The sequence below is a fragment of the Uloborus diversus genome, chromosome 5, assembly GCF_026930045.1.
Source record: "Uloborus diversus isolate 005 chromosome 5, Udiv.v.3.1, whole genome shotgun sequence".
NCBI classification, from domain to species: domain Eukaryota; kingdom Metazoa; phylum Arthropoda; class Arachnida; order Araneae; family Uloboridae; genus Uloborus; species Uloborus diversus.
In genome coordinates this window covers 85,008,714-85,030,421 of record NC_072735.1, presented here as the reverse complement: position 1 = coordinate 85,030,421, position 21,708 = coordinate 85,008,714, and the positions used below count along the sequence as shown (strand labels likewise).

The following is a 21,708-nucleotide window of genomic DNA, read 5'->3' as shown; positions in this document are numbered from 1 at the left end:
AGAAACAATAACTCCAATGAGTAGGGCCCAAAGGCAACCATATAGGGGGGGGGGATTCAAATTGTACTGAAATCGGTTTCCATGGGGAAAATATTTTGTAAACCATGGGGCAAATTTTTGAGCCCCCCCCCCCTTAAAATTTTGCATATGAGTCATTTTGCATGAGTATGTACATCTATTGTTTAACATGACCACCTTGCCCAATGTACCACTTCTTAGCGTAAAGTGGTCATAACTACGTATGAAAAAGAAAAAGAATAAAATATTTTTTTTCTTCCAAAAACTTAATGGAATGTGTTCTTAATGCAATGTTTCAAAACAACAAAACATATAATCTTAAATATTTATTATCTACATGAGTTGAAAAGCAGGATTTTATGACAATTCCCCATCCCCTCCTGATCGTAATAAATGAAACAATTTCATAGACAAAAATAATGAAGTACATACACTAAATTAATTTTTTTAAAAAATTAAAACCAAAATTGGCATTGCATAAAAATAGTTTTTGTAAATATCCTATTTTCAATCACAAGTGATCAGAGTCCTGCCACAAACTAAAGGAAACATAAAATTATAAAAGATAATTTTATGTGCAGAAATCATTAAACGAAGAAAAACTGTTTTCCTGGAAATTAAAATTGCATAACTTCAACATTTCAAAACATTAAATATAAAAGTAGTATGAAAGTACATGATAAAAGCAAAGGAATTATTGCAATGCAAAAATTATACAAACCGTTCTTCTTTTTTTTACTTCCACTACTGAGGGATATATCCTAAAAGCCAACAAAAGCGAAAGTCAAATTTTCATTAACAGGCAATCACCCTCATATGACCATTGGGACGAATTCCCTTTATGTTACTTACTATAAACGTGTTATGTATATTTAAAGTTACATACACACAGAGAACAATATTGTCCTTAAAAACATAATACTGCTGCAGACGGGAAGGCTCTGTTCACATAAATTTGCAACATTTTCATCTCAAGAAATCACCCACGTCGTCATTTCCACAAAAATTTGCAGCTTAGGAAAATAAATCCTTTCACAGTAATGAGAAGAACAAACCCCTGAACTTGAACCGAATTCATTCTTATTCGTGTAGCTGTATTAAATAAAAATTAATGAGCGCACACCTGGTTTAATCAAGAAAGCCTGCGTTTTCAGTTTGTTTACAAGAATAAAGCTTTTTAAACAATTTAAATCTTTGCGATTTGTGAAATAAGTTGTCAGAGTTTGAAAGGTTAATCTATCTTTTCGAATTTTTAAAAATACGAAATAAAAATCATAATTACTTAATGAAGTAAAAACTTTTACTTTAGTCGAGTAACTCAATATTAACAACTTATATTTTACAGCATTAAAGCAAATGTGACAAGCTGTTTGCTTTTTTGAGTGATTGTAAATATATATGTACATATGTGTCAGGTTTTTCAAATGGATAATAAAAGAAAGAGATGAATTTTTTTATGAAGTTAGCGCACACGATAAGAACTTAGAAAATGCTTCTCACTTAATGATAATTGTTGGTTGTTATAAAACTATGAAATAAATTATCGTAAAATCGGCAATATAAGATTTTTCTACCTTCAAATGACTGTTAACCAAAATTTTTGGTACTTCACGGTTACTATTCATTTCTAGCAAGCTTGAATTCAGTCCTCCATCCCACGTCCCTATGTAGTTTTGTAGGGGGTGTTTAACGGAAAGTTGGAGGAGGATGGAAGTAATTTTTAGGCTTAAATAGGGGGTATAGGATAAGTTTTTCGAAATATTAGTCCCCAAAATGAAACTTTGGTCTATATTTGGTAGCTTAAGGGGGTCATGGGGCTATAATATCCCCTCTGAATTTTCACCCTATTTCTAGTCTGATTGTAATCCAAGTCCTATGCCAAAATTAAAACACAGAATCTTCCGGAAACCATCCATAATCTCCGAAAATCATCAATACTTCAAAGGATTCTGCATTTTTGCCGATTATTTGCGGCATTTAAATATCAATTTTTTGACGATAGTATCTGGCAACAATAAATATGTCTTATTTGATTAATTTTGTGGGCGAAGTCGACCGCCATAGGAGCCGCGCAGTATTAGAAATATTATCCTAAAGTTGATTATTTAAAATATATTTTATCCTCAAGCACTTTTGTTCAACAGTCTCATCATGTAAGCTGAAAAAATAACTTGTTTTGTTTCCGACTCTTATCAAACATATGTTTAAAATGGGGGTTTGTAGCTGTGCCCTGTCATCGTGACTCATGGGAAGACTTGTCACCCGGAAACTTTTAGATTCGATAGCTTGTTTTGTGATTTGGGAAAAGAGACTGTTGATGTTATTGAAAGTTTTATTTGGATAGAAAGCTTCTTATTTCTGATTTGTCTTTTTTTTGAATTAATACTAAAACCTGTTTGGATATTGAAAATAATCCTAGATCGAAAAATTCAGTTTACAAGATTAATATTATGTAAAATGCGTAAATTTTGTTCAGAAGCGCTACATATACATTTATGCCCGTGTTTCTGTTCTTTCAACCAGTTTTTATGTAATCATTATCATTAAAATATTTGCGAGGAGTATAAGTCAGTCTCTGAATTGCTGATATATTTTCTACCTCCTATACAAGCATCACACTTTTATCATCATTTTATTACTGCTCACCTTTTCGCATCAATAGTTTAATGATGAGAGACTCACTGATTATAATACAGATCCTGCTCTTGTGATGCTTAAACATGAAAGGGTGGGGGGATTTATATAAACAAAGTACTTATAGAAGTACTATTGTGCATTTGTCATTTTATGAAGTTGCTTTTGGTTAAGTTCCTAATTTTTCAGTTGTATGAACTCTTTAGAGGACCAAAAGCTTTGCTGTAGAATGTAGGAGTTTGCAATGTTAAGATTCTGATGTCTGAAATAACATCAAAAAATATTTATGTATGATTAGTATTTAATGTTGTAAAATATATACCTTCAACTTGGGAGACGTATGTGCTGCAACAGTCCTGAGGGACTAATAAATTCAAAATACTATAGTAAAAAAAGGGGGGGGGGGCACATTTTTCTTGGACATTTTATTCTGAAATGTATTTAAATGAAATTTCAATATATTTTGAGCTCAAAATGCTTTTTTTGTGTAAAATGTATTTGAATAAGCTAGTATTCCAAGTTCATATAATTTGAAATAAGTTAAAGAGAATAATTAGGTACTTGTGTGTGTGTCCTAATTTATAAGTTAAGATAAAAGTGTGCATCACGTAAATTTCCATAAGTTTTAAATTTTTGAATGAACTGATAATTCTACACTTTTAGAACTATTTAAAAATTAACTCAAGCCTAACTAAACAAAATTTAAGTTCAGTTAAATTCAGAGATAAAAATCTTTGAACCAGGGTTGTTTGGTTTAAACCACGTTGATTTAAACCATAGTTTAAACCAATTGGTTTTTTAAAAAAAAACCATGCAATTTTTTTAAAAAATGTTTTTTTTTTTTTTTAAAAGCCAAAAAAAAAAAAAAAAAAATCCATTTAAACAGGTTTACATTGATTTCCCCACACAAATGTTGAATGAGAAACAAATTAGGATTGGAAAAAGCTTCAAAGCTAGTCTTTTTGTTCAAGGCTTTCAACTAAATGAATTTTTTCCAAAGACTGTTGGAGAAAACAACGGTTCTTTTGGTTTAAAGCAAAATATTTTTAATCTGTTACAAACAAAAACTGTAAAATTACATTTATAAATAAATATACAGGGTGTCCGAAAAGTCCTTGACACATTTAACCTAAAATACCATTGTTATGTGTCAAGGACTTTTTGGACACCCTGTATATGTAATGTATTCAACTCATTTCATAAATATGTGTATAAATCTTTTTACAATTACATAAAATCAACTTTACACCACAATACAGTAGAAGACCATTATAATGCACACCTTAATACCAGAGCTTTTGCGTTATACAGGTTTTTGCGTTATATAGATCATTTCATAAATTTTGAAACAAATATTCAGAATATATCTATATATTAGCACTTCAGAATGAGTATTAAAGCACCAATATTACAATTAGTTATTCACAAATAAATATGTTTCACAATCAAAATCCTGCACTTCTGCTAGCTTCATGGTTTGCATAACAGCTGCATTTTCAAGAGCCATCTAGTATTTTCTGTTTACTTTGAGTACTAATTTTCAATTGGAATAAGATGGAAAGATGAAAAACTTTCAAAATTTAATTTGCCTAACAATTTTTATTTTTGCAAAGCAAAACAGAGAGATTTTTTAAATTTCAAAACCTATTGTTTACTTCTGAAAAGTAGTGCGGTTTATAGAGAATTGCGTTATATAGGTCGGCATTATAACAATCTTCTACTGTAACATATGCATAAATACATAGCAACTTTTACACTATAAATTAATATAATTTTTATGTTATTTAGTACTTTGAACAAAAAGCAATTTTTGAAGTTTTTCCAGAGCCTAATCAATTTTTGAGTTATGAATGATATCTAAATGACGAAAATATATGCATTGCACTTTTCTGAAGCTGGTTTTAGTAATGTTGAAGACTTTTAAAGACGGTTGCATTGCATTTTTCAAATTCTTTTTCCTGGCTTTTCCACCACTCAGTCACTCTTGCAGAAGATATAACGTGTTTGGCAAAAAAAATTTCTTGAAATAGAATTTGCTACACATTTATTTGTTCTAAAGAGTTTGCATTTAATATTTTTTGAACTTCAATGCTGGATGCAACATGTATGTCAGTAAATAAGCTGTAATTTAAGCCATGTTACACCAATTTTTGTATTTTTGATTTGGTTCTTTGTTTTAGTGATAGTCTATCCAGGGGTCTGGCCAGAGGATATTTGGGTCCGTTAACGGACCCTTCACAAAAATCCGATCAACCAAAATGGACCTTTCACAAAATCCCGATCAACCAAAACGGACCCTTCACAAAATTCTGATAAACAAGATCCACAAAATTCTGTTAAACAAGATCGGATCTTTCACAAATTGTTTTTTAAGGAGCAAATCTGAAAGCAAAGTAAAGCATATTAAACCGATAATTTTTGGAACCTTTCTTAAAGTCAAATTAGAGGGATCAGCTTATACAAAATCTGCTAATTTTGCAAAGAAAAAAAAATTGGCACTCTTGTGATGCTCCTGCAAGAGATAAATTGCTACTGCCAAATAAATATAATGCTTGTTGTTTGCTTCTTGGAAAGAAATTAACAGCTGGAAATAAGTTTGGTTTCAAATAATTTTGTTTGTTTTATCACAGCTAATTAGCAGCAGTGTTGTTGTAAACTTTTCTAAAAAGGCATTTGGTAAGCACTTTTCTCCTCCCTGATGAGCTGATGATGTAACCTTTATAATGACTTGATTAGAAAATATTCTCATCATTTTACCAGCTTGTCAATATTTGTGTTCTATGGTGCAGTGGTGGGATGTTCAACTGTTATTTTGGGAGAAAATTATATGGGTTTGATTTTTCAATGCTAACAAGGATGATTAACTTTAAATAAACTGTTTTACTTGCCTTTTTTTTTTCTTTAGATGTCTACATTTTTAAAAATACAATCTTTTAACATCCGATATAAGAATCATATTTTGTTCATTTTTCAAGCTAACTTCGTTTTATTAGGATGCAAATAAATGAAAAGTCTATTTTTGTTAGAACACGCACTTCAAGTTTTTAAAGCAAAATTCCATTTTTTTATGAGTCAAATTAAAATGCTGAATCAATGATTTAATTTTATTTTTGCTTTAGCTGTGTCCACAGATATTAATGATATGTTTATCATAGGACTCTAAAATGCAATTTAAAAATAATTTTATCAAAAATATTTCTTTTACAAGCCGTTTTTATACCTTTGATGCCTTCACTTTGAGAATTGCGATCTCTTTGCATCCGCTATGGGATTCCGATTTTTTGAATTTTTGATGTTTAGTATGCTTTGTTAAGAAGTAAACAAATAAAATCTATTTTTATTTTTGTTAAAATCACGGAATTTATAAGTTTTAAACAAAATTTTGTGCAATTTTAAGAGTGTCTTGAGTCAAAAAGTTAAATGCTGAACCCCCTTGTCTGAATTTTATTTATTTATTTTTTTTTTGTTACAATTATTTTAAATGCTGTACAGAAATATTTCTAGTATAATTTAACATAATGTAGAATGGTAGATAAATATTGCTACTTGAGTTAGCGATGCCTCCACCCCCCCGCTAAATACTAGAAAAACACCCCAGAATGATATTCTCAACATAGAAGAGGAAAACACTCTACTTTAAGTTTAAATGATGTAGTTTGTGCCTGCTCTAAATTCTAAAATTTTGATTTAACAAAAAAAATTTTTTTTTTGCAAAATTATTTTATTTTTCACAAAAATAATTCACTTTTCACAAAATTATTTTATTTTTCACAAAAAACGGACCCTGTGAAAAATCCTGGACAGACCCCTGCTATCTTTTCCAAGTCTTTCCAAAATAAGAACGGAGTCGAATATAGAGCAGCACTTTTTTTTTAAACTTTGTCAGTACAACAGCAATCAATTTTTTGAATGTTCCATCATGTACTGTTGTACATTTTGCTTTACTTCAATATTTTGCAACATTGTGTATATAAAAATCAGCGTTATGTAAGATCAGAATGAAAAAATATGAAAATTGTTCTTTTGAAAAGATTATGCTTAAAAATATAACTTTTACCTTTATTCGATAATTATTCATATTATGTTGGTTTTATAAGGTTTTTTTCTTGGATCTTCATCATATTTTATCTTAACCCGCATCACAACCACTTCTTGAAGTATTTCGTATCATAAAGGGTCTATATATACATGCATACTAATATGTTAATCAAGTCAAACATTTCAATCAATATTTCCCCGCAGAAAGCTATTTTAATTATTTAATTTAGTTACAAAATTTTGTTCTTATCTCTTTAATTAATCAAGAAATTAGGTATAATGTGACTATTGAGTAACTGTTAATTACATGGAACCGTAATTACCTTCCAAAAATTAATTATTTTTCTCGCAAATAGTATTTAAACCAAAAAAAACCCGGTTTAAACCAAAAAACCTGGTTTTAAACCAAAAAAAAAAAGTTTTTTTTTGAAAAACTGTTTTTTTACCAACCCTGCTTTGAATCCCAGATTTTCCACAATGTTGGTTTTGACTTTTATTTTAGTGTTATTTCTCTTTTTCATCACTCAATTTTTCTCAAGCACTACTATTTCATACTAAGTTACCATCCTTAAGCCAGGACTGTCTGGTATAGTGAACGTGCTAATATTTGAGTTCAGTAAAACGGGTTGATTTTCGTTAAAACACAGGGTTTTTAGATATTGCTATCATCCTCTCCTGATCATGAAGAAATAGTAGAGCCTTATAATGTGGGCAGGGGAGAAAAAGTGTTTTTAATCTGCCCACGTTCAAGGTAGGCATATTCCTGAATACCTAACTCAGGTTGCTTTCTACCTAAATTCCAGAAGTTTGGGGTGGTTGCCTTACTAAAAGGGTTTTTGAAATGTCGTTTTATACTATATGCGAGGACAGATACAAGGGAGGGATGATCGCCCTCTCTTTAAGCTGAGGTACAGGAACTTTCTTCAAGTATATAGTATTAAAGTTCCAAAGATGCAATTTTACATTATCTTCAATCACTTTAAGAGAAAGGGAATTCTATCCCAAAATTCAAGTTTTGAAAATTGAATCATAGTCCCCCTCTTATTACTAGTCTAGAGTTAGGAACTGGAATATTCTACAGGAATTTTGTTTTCGAGATTCAAGTTCCAAAACCTTAATTTTTGACGATATTTTTCGAAAGAAACAGGATACCTTTGATTACCAAAAGGTAAACGATGGGGTTTTGTACACTCCTCCGAATTTATTTTAGAAATTGAAGTTCCATAGAGTAAAAAGTAAAAAATAATCGCCCCTTCCTTGAAAACTTTCTTTATCCGTCCTTGACTACGGTGCTTTTCCGTTATAGGTGCGTCATTTGTAGAATATTTAATATTGCCGACTGTTTTTAATTTGGTTTATTGCTATCATGTTTGGTGACAATTACAAAAAACGTAATCATTTGGCGATACCATACGTTTGGGGCCTTGCCCCCACACTTTCCAGAGTTATAAATTACTGATCAATTGTAAAATGATTTTTTATAGGATGAATTGATTTATTTCCCGAAAGTAAAAACTAAAAATTCTAAACAAATGAACCTTTCTCACCTTATTTCATTAGAATAAAACATCAGAGGTCTGTCCAGGGTTTTTCACAGGGTCCGTTTTTTGTGAAAAGTCAAATATTTTTGTGAAAAACGAAATTTTTTTGTGAAAAATCAAAAAAAAAAAAAAAATTATGAAAGATCGTTTTTTTTTTTTTGTAAAATAAAATTATTTTGTAAAAACGAAAAATTTTAATTTATAAACATTAATAAATGCGTTTGGGGGAGGGGGAGGCTCATGGAGCAAACTACGGCATTGAAATAATTTGTTGGAAGTTTTGCAGTATTTTTTGTCTTTTCTAGGGCATTTTCGAAGGTTATCATAGCAATAGGGAGGTATCATTCTCCAGCGGATGGTCAACCTAGATGTATCAGTATCTATATACCGTTCCATATCTTGTTAAATTGTACTAGAAATTTTTTCTGAAGATTTTGTATAAAGAGTAAAATCATAAAATAATTGAAAAAAAAAAAAAAATCAGGCAGTTGTTCAGTATTTAGCTTTTTGGCGCATGAAATTTTTACAGAGCACGAAATTTCGTTTTAAATTTGTAATTTTAACAAAAATAAGTATAAATTTTTTTTGTTTACCTCTGAATAAAGCGTAGTAAGCATTTAAAAAAAAAATGCAAAAAATTCCATTCCTGTAGTGGATGCAAAAAGATTGAAATTTTTGAAGTGAAGGCATCACAAGTATAAGAACGGAATATAAAAGAATTTATATTAGTAAAATCTTTTCAAATTGCATATTAAAGGTTAATGATAAACATATTGATAATGTCTATCGACATAGTTGAAGCAAAAATAAAATTAAACCATCGAACCGTCTTGACACTTTTAAAAGAACACGAAATTCTGCTTAAACTAATGATTTCACTAAAAATAATGAGAATTTTTATTTATTTGCCTCGTAACAAAGCTTAGTTAGCATAAAAATTGAGTAAGATTTGATTGTCACACCGGATGCAAAGAGATCGCGTTTTTCAAAATGAAGGCATCAAGAGTGAAAAACAGCAAATAAAAGAGTTTATTTAAGTAAAACAATTTTAGAATTGCATTTTAAAAGGTTTACATGATGAATATTATTGATAACCACCGACATTTTCGCCGAAAATTCGTAGTTACAAAAGAAAAAAAAAAGGTGTGGTAATGTAAAACAATGGACAATACCAGATTCCCGATACGGACATATAAAAAAAATACAGGAATTCCGGTTTATAACCGATACACGAGCACCCCTGTTAGCATAAAAAATTCAAAACTAATATAATTTCTTCTTAAGATAACGTTAAAACATCACACCATAAAGGCACAAAAATTGCCAAGCTGGAAAATGTTAGGAATATTTTCCAAGTCCCTGTGAAAGGTTTACTAGACGTTTATTTATTTAGCATTAATGTTAATTTTATAGTTGGTAACCATATCTGAAGCGATCACATTTCTTCCCTAACCTATAGCTATTCTATTTGTTAGCTGTACCAAGTTCAATTCGCTGATATGTGTTATTATTGTTAAGATTAAGAGCAGAGGGAGAAAGGTGCTGAGGCAGCAATATCAATATGCAGAGGCCATAACATTTTCAGAAAAATCTATAACAACAACATCGTTGCAGGCTATTTTTATTCTGTTGTGATAAAAGAAACAGTAAGCATCACAGAAATATGCAGACATTTCTTTTGAAAAATTAGCCCTTATTTTGATTTTAAATTTGCTTTTACAGTAAATGATTTGTGAAAGATCCTTTTTTGTTGATTAGAATTTTGTGAAGGGTCCGTTTTGGTTGATTGGAATTTTGTGAAGGGTCCGTTTTGGTTGATCGGAATTTTGTGAAGGGTCCATTTTGAGTAATCGTATTTTTGTGAAGGGTCCGTTTTGAGTGATCGTATTTTTGTGAAGGATCCGTTAACAGACCCAAATTTCCCCTGAACATAAAAATGGAAAGGGGAAAGTCTACAGTGGCACCCCTTTTCACAATTTTCGATGCCATATTTCACATTTTTAGTAGTTTTTAAACTAGTAATATTAAAAGCCCTACACTTCTTTTGACTCCCCACTTTTTTGGGGCAATAGCCATCTATGCACTATGTGTGGAAACAAGAAGTTACATTAAATTGAATAATTGCCAAATAATTAAATAAGGCCATTAAAGAGTAAACATTCGGCTAAATAAAAAAATAAGCCATTAAATAAAAAAAAGTTTGATTCAAATAGCAATTAAAGTACGTTTTTTGCTAAATAAAACAAAACTTATGTATACTAAGTATGTAACTTGGACTTTTGTAATAAATCATCAGAGTATCAGATATTGAATTTATTTTGACTTAATCAGTTTTTTTTTTGTAATTAGGTCTACTGAAGGAAATGAAGCTGGATCCCCTCCCACTAGGCAACCAAATCCTCAACAGACAGCTGCGTCCAAGAGGCTGCAACAAACACAAGCCCAAGTGGATGAGGTCAGCTCCTCCCATTACTTTCATTTGTGTTACTCTGAATCATAATGTGAAGTAAATCTCCTTCAAGCCGAATTTCAATGCTGCTAGATGTAACAATAATATTCCCATGATTCATGTATTATTATACGCTACAACATTGAAAATAAGAACGACATCGGTTATTAGGACTGTTTGAATTTTTGATTTTTTTCTGGATTTTAAGTATATTAATTAGAAAAAGAAAAAAAAAATCTTAATGTTGGTTTTAAAAGGTCCTGATGAAAAAACTCTTGATCTTGGACCAGTTAATTTATGTTCTGGTTGAAAGAGAAGCGGCACGACACCAATTGACAACACAAGCCGGCTCTCCTCACCCATATTTTAAAATGGAATCATTTCTGGCTTCGGCCATCTACGATTGTCTAAGCAGAGCCAGACTTTCCTCCCCCCCCCCTGATGTTTTCGAACAAATGTCTGGCATAACTCATCTTAGAGACTGAAATAATTTTGGTAAGAGCATAATTTTTGAAAAATGTAGTAAATGGGAAAAAAATAATCACAGTGAATCTTAAATTTTATTAAAGGTATTTTAGTCTGTCATGCTGGATTATCTTAAAAATAACAATTAACTATGGTATACAAAACTCAAATAGCTATGAACATTTAAAAGGACCAAATTAAAAAAAATACAACTTTTTGTATTTTTAAAAATAAATAATGAGTACAATTACTTTAGAAATCACAATTATAAAACTGGAATAGAAAACTCCAATTTGTTATGGAAATGATCATTTAAGTTAAATAGGGGATGAATAGAAGTCAAATTGTTTTTTGTTTAAATTTTTGTTTCAAGGTGTCAAATCCATGTTGTGACTAAAATATTTTATTTGAATTTCAATGAAAATTTTAGTGCATATGATTCAAACTCAAACAATTATCTAAAGACCCTGATAAAACTGTGTTCACATTGGAAAAAAGAAAAAAAAAAACTTCAAATAAACAGAAATCGAAATGTTACAGTTTATTGGAAGATTATAGAATGATAGACTGAAATTGAAATGAGAATGATGAATTGAATTTGAATAAAACAAGTTTAAGGAATTTGAAGTTTTGCTTCATGAACTGAATTGCATATAAGAAAAAAACAATAGAGTTTTTAGTAAATTCATCAAAAGCTTCAATGATACAAGAGCAAAGTTTATTAAAAAAGCATTCAAATATAAAATTTTAAAAATTCCAATTGTTCCGCCACACACCTTCCACAATGCCAAATTTAATTATTGTTAAAATATGCTTGATAAGGTATGGGGGTTTTTCAGAAATCTTACCAGCCGATATTCAATAATTTATAAACAGTAGAAAAGCAGTATTAAAAAATGTTAAGAATATTTTTGGTAGGGTAATGTGTATTTTATTTTCTTAAAATATATGGTTTTATAGGTTTTTTTTGTAGCTATTTATTGTTATTTTGATACTATTAGTATTTTAAAGTATTTCACGTTCAAATTTCACTTGAATGTTCACATATTTAAATGTTGAGTGCTTTTGTACAAGTGAATTTGTAGTTCAGGAAGATAATGTATACTCTATTGAAAACTTCAAGTAAAAACTAATAATCTGTGAAGATATGCTCAAAATATTGTCTGAATAAAGTTTACCAGAACTTCCTTTTTCCATTCATTTAAGAAATGTTTTTTTTTTGGTTTTAATTTGACGAAATAGTGCTTTTTTGAAGACCTTGAACTTAAAGTGGCATTTCACCAGTGCAGTTTTGAAAACTAAATCATGAGCGGAATTCCAACAATTCCGAGAATTCTTGAACTTACAATTCACTTGTTCTTTTCAAACTAGCTTTGGATCTTTTAAAACAGGAGACTTACACCTTGGTAAAAAATGAAAGTATAACTGGTGGAGGAGGGGGGAGCATCTAAAAAAAATTAGTTAACAGTGGTAAAGCATAATAAAATAAACGTCTAGAAAAAGTCCTTCCAATATTTTTGATGCAGGGTTTCCCTTATGTTTGGGGTATCATTATGTGGACAGTGCCCTTGCAACTTTTAGGAGTGTGATTATAGAGCTAGTTTTCTCTTATTTTGAGGACTCCTGGTATTTGGGGGGAAGGGTGCAGTGCTTGCTCCTGAGAAGATAGGCACCCCTCATTAGTATAAATATCAAAAATCAGTCAAACTTTATTCATTTGAAGGAGCATAATCAAACAGGTTTTTTGGTTCTAAGACCTATGAATATTCAAATTGTTATGAACTTACCAACTTCATTCATTCACTCGCTGTGTTGCCACCCAATTGATCTTCATTTCAAAGCAGCTAATTTATCTCAAATATATGGAAAAAGAACACAATTTTATTACTATGTAGGTTGTTGGAATAATGCGTGTGAATGTAGAAAAAGTTCTGGAACGAGATCACAAGCTGTCGGAACTGGACGAAAGAACAGGTGAGAGTACCGGATAATATTGTGTAAAAGAATGAACTTGGTTTTGATTTGGAAAAGATATGAAGTAATTTGTGAACAACAATACTCTCACTCAATTATTTTGAACACTTTTTGCAGTAATGATTTTGTACGTTATATTATGTATGTGTAAAAATGGTATAGTTTGTTTGTCAGTCTTATGTACCACATGAACGCAGATTTTTTTCTTTTTCTAGATGTGATTTAAGAATGAGAAAAGTCTTTGTAAATTCTTAATTGATATTGCACTGTACGTGGTAGTAGTTGAAGCCACTGATAGCTGAAGTTCCCATACATACTTGCGTATAAGTTGATTTTGCACATAAGTCAACCCCCCTACTTTTAGGAAAAAAATCGTGAAAAAAAATCTAAAACCCACGTATAAATACAAATATAAATGTGACGACCAGCAACAGGCTCTTGGCCCAGCTAGGCTGGTCCTAGTCAATTTATAAGTCCCCAATGGATATCAATGGCCGTCTTAAAGCTATACACCCCCTTGCTCATTACCACCTCTTCCGGTAAGCTGTTCCAAGTGCCCACAACCCTACTAAAGTAGTAGTTTTTCCTTATTTTCAGGTTAGCCTGATATTTGAATAGCTTAAAACAATGAACCCTCGTCTTGCTTTCAGTGCAAAAATGTAATACATTAACATTTTGATAAATTTAAACAACTGAATCATGTCCCCTCTGATCTTCCTTTGCTCTAGGCTATATACATATTAAGCCTATTAAGTCTGGTATCATAATCTAAATCTGAAAGTTCCCTTACTAGTCTAGCTACCTTTCTTTGAACCCTTTCCAATGCACAAATATATTTCCTCAGATAAGGCGACCAAAACTGCACAGCATACTCCAAATGGAATCTTACTAAACTCTATAAAGGCAGAAGAACCTTCTTAGATTTGTTTGAAATAGATCTATTGATAAATCGAAGCATTCTGTTGGTTTTGTTACTTGCAATGCTGCACTGTTGACTAGATTAAACTTGAAGTCCTGATTTATTAAGATACCCAGATCAATAACATTTTCTGCCTGAGTAAAAATTGAACCCTGTAAACAATAACTCATACGCTTATTTCCGTGACCTGAGTGTAACACTTGACATTTCCCTACATCAACTGCCATACCCCATTTATCTGCCCATTTAGTAATATGATCTAAATCCTCTTGAAGCTGTTTTACTTGTTCTTCATTTTCGACACTCCCCATCACTTTTACATCATCAGCAAAACAATTCATGCTTCCAGAAATATTATCATTGATGTCATTCATGAAAATAATAAACAAGAGAGGCCCCAAAACTGAACCCTGAGGAACCCCGCTTAAAACATCATTCCATTTAGAATGATTTCCCCTCACAACTACTCTTTGTTTCCTTCCAGTCAGCCAATTCTTACCAAAAGTCACTTTTTTCCTCGTATTCCTATATCGGCTAATTTGCGGAGAAGAGCAACATGCGATACCTTATCAAAAGCTTTTTGAAAATCAATATAAACATGCACACACTTTTTGTTATCTAAAGCCAAGGTAACCTTATCGTAGAAATGCAATAAATTAGTAGCATACGATTTACCTTTCCTGAACCCATACTACAAACTAGTCAACAGAGTATTAGTCTTTAAGAAATTCATATTATTAATTTTGATCAAAGTTTCAAAAATCTTGCAAACCATTGAAGTCAGACTTACAGGTCTATAATTCCCAGCATTACATTTAGACTCTTTCTTGAAGAGCGGCGTTATGTTAGCCAGTTTCCAGTCCTCTGGCACTGTCCTTGAGTTATAAGAAGCGTTGAAAATATTTAAAGTAACATCAACCAATTCCTCTGCACATTCAACTAAAATGTTTGGATAAATATTATCTGGTCCTGGCTCTTTAGTTGCTTTAATCTTTTTCAAATGAAATAAAACCTCCTCCCTGGAAAACACAAAATCCTCAAGCTGCATTTTCTTCCGGATTGGACAATAGCGATGTGAATCTTGAGTGGGCAGAGTTTAAGGAAAATCTAGCAAAAACAATTGGGTATCATGTTCCCTTTAGGAGAAAGGGTGTCAACACTAAATTTTGGCCAGTGTGGTTCTCCAGGGAAACTAAAGACGCTCTAAATTGCAAGCAAGCCGCTTTTCATAGGTTTAAAGAAACTGGTCACAGTGCAGATAGGCTCTAATATTGTAAGTCAAGGCGTAAATTTAAGTATTTGGTACGGATTCAGAAAAGAGAGTTGGAGCAGAGATGGCAGATAACATAAACAGGAATCCTAAGAGATTTTTTGTATACGCTAATTCAGGGAAAGTTCAAAATAGTCATATTGGACCACTAGTTGGTGAGCACAGAATTTTAATTCAGGATGATAGTGATATTGCTAATGTTCTTAATAACTTTTGTCGAGTGATTTTAATGATAACTGTATCTCAACAGTTGACACCAACAAGACACAAGCTATAGTACAGCTTGAGGACTTTGTATTTTCCAGGGATGACATTTTACTTCATTTGAAAAAAATTAAAGAGACTAAGGCTTCTGGACCAGATAATATTTATCCAAATATTTTAGTTGAATGTGCAGAGGAATTAGCAGATGTAATTGTAAATATTTTCAATGCTTATAACTCGGGGACAGTGCCAGAGGACTGGAAGCTGGCTAACATTACACCACTCTTCAAGAAAGGGTCTAAAGAGAGTGCGGGAAATTATAGACCTGTGAGAGTCTAACTTCGGTGGTTTGCAAAATTTTTGAAACATTGATAAAAATTAAGATAGTAAATTTTTTAGAGACAAATAATCCATTGACTAGTTTTTAATACAGTCGGACCTCCATATATCGAAGTAGCAAATTGCCGGAAAAAAATTCGATATATAGAAATTTCGATATATAGAAACACAATCTTATTTTATCATAAAAATATCCTAAAACATTAAAATTAAAACTAATTTTCGTGCATGAAACCCAACTTCTAATTTAAACGAGCATCGGATCAAATGAAAGTTAATAATTAAAAATTTAACAGAAATTACATTTTTGCTCCTTCATACACCTTCATTCTTCGGAAATTCAACTTGAACCGCCACATTAGGGGATTTTCGTGTTAACAATGTAATCGAGAGAAAAGTAAAATATCAATCTACTTAACTTGAATGATTTTTACTGCAACAGACAAAAAGGATAACTTGAAACCGATTTTACAGTGTTACTGGTTTCAACTAAGATTTGAAATAAACTTGAGGGAACTTAAGAACTCCAGAACGGAACAACGACCCTATCTACACACCCTTGAACCCCCTATTCCTTATGAATTTCGTAGCAACCTTTAGTGATCATAATTTGCTCTGCTAACCTTCATTTTTCATGAGACATACAGTCTAAAGTGGAAAAAAACCTACGAATGTCTCGCAAAAAATTTCGATATATAGAGACTTTTTCGATATATAGAAACAATTTTTCTATGTAATGAACATAGAAATGTGATGGGATTTCGATATATAGAAAATTTCGATATGTGGAAGTTCGATATATGGAGGTCCGACTGTATATGGTTTCAGGAAAGGTAAATCTTGTGCAACTAATTTATTACATTTCTATGACAAAGTTACCATGGCTTTGGACAATAAGAAACCTGTAGATGTTGTTTACATTGATTTTCAAAAAGCAATAGACAAGGTACCGCATGTTGCTCTACTTAGCAAATTAGCTGATATAGGAATAGGAGGGAAAACTTTCATTTGAGTAAAAAACTGGCTGACCAGAAATAAACAAAGGGTAGTTGTAAGAGGAAATTTTTCTAATTGAAGTGAGGTTTTAAGCGGGGTTCCTCAAGGATCAGTGTTTGGGCCTGTTTTGTTCATTGTTTTGATGAACGATATTCATAAAAATATTTCTGGGAACATGAATTGTTTTGCTGATGATGTCAAAGTTATGGGGAGTGTGGAAAGTGAAAAGCAAACAAATCAGCTGCAAGAAGATCTAGATCATATTACGGAGTGGGCTGATAAATGGGGTATGGCTGTTAATGTTGGGAAATGTCAAGTGCTATATTTAGGGCATGGAAATAAGTGTACAAGTTATTATTTACAAGGTTCAGTCATTAGTCAGGCAGATAAAGTTACTGATCTGGGCATCTTAATAAGTCAGGATTTAAAGTTTAGCCAACAGTGCAGCATAGCTAGTAACAAAGCCAATAATATGCTTGGGTTTATCAATAGATCTATTTCAAACAAATCTAAAGAAGTTCTTCTGCCCTTATATAGAAGTTTGGTAAGACCTTATTTGGAGTATGCTGTTCAGTTTTGGTCTCCTTATCTTAAGAAAGATATCAATGTATTGGAAAGGGTTCAAAGGCAGGCTACAAGGCTAATAAATGGACTTTCTCATTTAGACTATGATTCCAGGCACAGAAGGTTAAAAATGTACAGTCTTGAGCAAAGAAGAGACCGAGGGAACATGATTCAGTTGTTGAAATTTATTAAAGTGAAAGATGTTACGGGGCTGAAGTTCAGCACTGAAAACAGGACAAGGGGTCAATGTTTTAAGCTATTTAAATCTCAGGCTAACATGGATATTAGGAAAAATTATTATTTTAGCAGGGTAGTGGAACCTTGGAACAGCTTATCGGAAGAAGTGGTAATGAGCAAGGGAGTAGATAGTTTTAAGAGGACCATTGATCTTCACTGGGGATTGTAAATTAACTAGGACCTGTCTAGCTGGGCCCAGAGCCTGTTGCTGGTCGTCACTTTTGTATTTGTATTCTGAAATTTCCCAAATCACAATTGTTAAAATTACAACTCTTATAAGTAAATATCCGATTTTTATTCTTTTGCACCAAAAGGTTTCACTTTTGCGATCGCAATTTTTGTAAAGGGTTCGAATTTACTGTTATAATTTTTTTTTACTGGTTGCTTTTATTTTGATTTTATATCAATAAAATTTTATGTTGTAGCCATATTATATTATGTTTTAAAAAATGAGCAATAATTTGCAACTATCAGGAAAATTTGCAAATATGGCGATCCCAGCACTTTTCACAGAGTCTGCCTTTTACTTTAATTATGTATTCTTATATTTCACAGTCAGACCATGTTAAATCATAGCAGAATGTTTAAGTATTTACTTCTTAGCATCTGCTTAAAAAGGATGGACTAAAATCGGAAAAGTGTTAAAGTTTTCAAGTGTTTTCTTTTTCAAAGAAAAAAATCAGGGAAATTTTTTGGAAATTCTGCCCCATTTATAATTTAACTTAAAACAGAATTTTTTTAAATTAGTTTCTCAACTTATATGCGAGTGTATATGGTATGTGATTAGTTCAAACTAAATTGCAGAAGTTGTATTGAGTTTTAAATTTTCTAATCATTTGTAACTTTTTTACTCAGAAAGTGATTTTTTAGGTTGCTTTGTTTATATTGTTAGAAAAAAGGCCTTTTACAAAAAATATCACTTACTTTTTAATGTTTGCCTGGTATACATGACTTAAAAAAGGAGAAAATTTAGTGTTTGAATGCACAAAAATGATAGCATTTCAATCGAATTATAACTACTGTTCTCATTCTTTTATCACAAAATGTTTAGTTTAGAATATATGGAGTTTATTTTATTTTCTTCAATTCAAAATTTGTTTCAAATGTTTTTTAAAATTAGTGATTGCAGGGGTGCCCACTAGGGTGGGGCGAAAAATGAAAAGTTTTTCCGATCAACTAGTAATAGTTGCCAAAAGTTGTCTTATGTGATAGTTAGCTAATGTGCAAAATTTGACGAAAATCGGTTAATATCTGCAGGAGGCGCTGCGATCGCAAAGTTTTAACATTGTTTTTTTCCTATAATATCATGGTTTCAATGTAAAAATCATGCTTTTTTCTAACTTTAATTTCACCTTTTTTAATTCTAAAGGATATGTATGTATTAAGAACATATAGAATAGCTTCCAAAAGAAATTTGGTCACTAAACATTAGCATTAAAAGAAAGCAATGCATGGTTTTGTTGTAAAAACTCCGTAATTTGAAGAGACACTGCCGTCGAGCTCTTAGAATCATGTGAAATGCCATTTAAATACGTCATACAACCTTGAACTCTAACCGAGAAAAGTTCCAGACGCATTTCTACAGCATCGAGTGCACAGCACAGTGTATGTTATATTTTCAGTGCATTGAAACGCCATCTCTAACACCATAATGAGCGGAAAACATTCGAAGGATTATTGTGCTGGATCGAATGTAAAAACAAGGAAAATGTTAAAAGATTCCATTTTCGGAACACCAAAAAATTTGTCTGATTCTGTGTTACCTACACATGAAGATGTATTTAAGTATTATTTATTTCTTGCACACGAAAAGAAACAGTTTAGTTCTTCCAAGGAGCCCACAGTGACTGAGATAGGAGAAGACGTAGCCACGAAGTTAGAAGAGATATGGCATCGTTCCTCTATTCTTATAGTTTCACATAAATGAATCGTTCAAATGATTCGAAATTTTCACTTCAAATATAAAAACCTGAAGAAAACTATGAACAAAAAATCTGTTAAAACAAATGCGTTTAACGCAAAGATGCAGTTATTTTCATCCGAAGCTCGAGAAAAACTTTTCGACATCGCTTGTTGTAAATGCCGTTTCAGTGCGTGTAACTGCGACAAGACTCGCAAAGTTCCTTCCAAAGAACAACTTTTTCTTTTTGATCAGCGTGGTGATAGAAAAATGTTTATTGGAAACATTGATATTCAAACCACAAGAAAATTAAAACTGAGTTTTGAACGAAAAAAGAAAGAAGAATCAAGAGCGAAGAGGGAAAGCATAGTTAATACCCGTGAAGAAGGTTCTGAAGAAACAGAAATTGATAAAGAATATTCAATAGAAGGTACGGACGAAAAGGATCCTGAATTTATAGTTATAAATTATAAAGCAAGCACTTTGCAAGCAAGAGTCAGTTTGAACAAATTTTCTAAAACGTGTGACCGATACGGTGTTTCGAATAGATCAGCGGCCGCGTTGGCATCATCCATATTAGAAGACGTGGGCTTAATTTCTCCTGAAACATCTTCAAATATAATCGATCCAAGCAAAGTGAAACGAGAGCGTAAAAAAGTGAGAAAAAATCTGCAAGCTCATCACCAAGGGCCAAAATGTGCTGATGTACAAGGTCTGTACTTTGATGGCCGAAAGGATAGTACATTGTTCTTGGAACAATCTGTGTCCGGCAGTTATCATCGAAAAATAATTATTGAAGAACATGTAACACTGGTTATGCTGCCAGATAATAAATACTTAGGACATATTTCGCCAAATCGATCAAACGCAGAAGGAATTGCAAACGGCATATTGGATTTCGTTGTCGAAAACAAAATTGATATTACTCAGTTGTACGCCGTCGGATGTGACGGTACTGCAGTAAATACCGGAAGAAAAAGTGGCGTGATTTTACGCCTTGAAACATTCTTTCACAGACCATTGCAGTGGTTAATATGTCAGCTTCATGGCAACGAATTGCTGCTTCGCCATTTAGTAGAATACTTGGATGGACCAAGTACTAATCCCCGAGGATTCAGCGGTCCTATTGGCAAAATGTTGATAGGCTGCGAATCACTACCGATAGTGAAATATAAAGCCGTTGAGTGCAATATTCAAAACATGCCAACTATCGACCGAGGGGACCTAAATACTGACCAGAAATATCTACTGGAAATATTTGAAGCCGTTATTAGTGGCAACTGCTCCGTACACCTTTCTGAAAGAGTACCTGGTTCCTTGAGTCATTCTAGATGGCTCACGACAGCCAGTCCGATTTTGCGTTTGTACATCGGCACAGAATATCCAACAGCAAATTTAAAAATGCTTGTTTCATTCGTTATTAAAGTTTATACACCTTGCTGGTTTTTAATTAAGTGCAACTCAGCATGCAAGGATGGTGCACGAAACTTGTGGCACGTTATTCATCTGTCGCGTTATTTGCCAGACGACCTGTTACATGTCATCGATCCAGTCATTCAGCGGAACGCCTTTTTTGCACATCCTGAAAACATCTTGCTGGCGATGTTAAATGATGATCGAAGGCATGTACGGCAGTTAGCTGCTCGTCGGATTTTGAGAGTACGAGACACTAATTCTGTGAACAATGATATCCGTACTTTTACCATCCCTGAGCTTAACTTTTCTTCTTCCGACTATGCCGACTTGATCAATTGGCAGTGTGAAGAAGTGCTTATAACAAAACCTCCTATAACAAATATACTAACTGAGGACGAGCTACATGACTTAGTGAAAACCGGAGATGTTCCTCATTTTCTTCAAAACATGTGCAAATTTCCTTGTCATACTCAGTCTGTGGAGCGCTGCGTAAAGTTGGTGACGGATGCATCTCTGGCCGTAAGTGGAATAGAAGCCAGGGATGGTTTCATTCGTGCACGTTTAGAGGCTCGAAAGGAACTGCCTTTCTTTGAAAGTAAAAAAGACTATTTTCGTAAAAGCTCTAACTGTAACACATAAATTTGTATCACGTATGTAGTGTAAATTTTTACAGATTTTTAAAATTGTTTATTATTGTTTCAATAGGGCTGTTTAATTTTATTTGTCTAATATATTTGCATTTTC

The 21,708-nt window shown here is 32.2% G+C and overlaps 1 protein-coding gene across 4 annotated transcripts in view; it reads left to right on the top strand.

The window, feature by feature from the left end:
- The first annotated feature begins 2,040 nt into the window (after positions 1–2,040).
- Positions 2,041–21,708, top strand: part of LOC129221870 (vesicle-associated membrane protein 3-like) — a 39,001-nt gene continuing 19,333 nt past the window's right edge. For 3 of the 4 annotated variants that reach the window (XM_054856230.1, XM_054856231.1, XM_054856229.1), the window contains exons 1-2: positions 2,041–2,171; positions 10,581–10,686. In XM_054856230.1, coding sequence (XP_054712205.1) covers positions 2,170–2,171; positions 10,581–10,686 — 108 coding nt within the window. In that variant the 5' untranslated portion in view covers positions 2,041–2,169. Of the gene's footprint in view, positions 2,172–10,580; positions 10,687–13,040; positions 13,120–21,708 lie in introns of all 4 variants that reach the window. The other variant, XM_054856232.1, reaches the window with a different exon arrangement.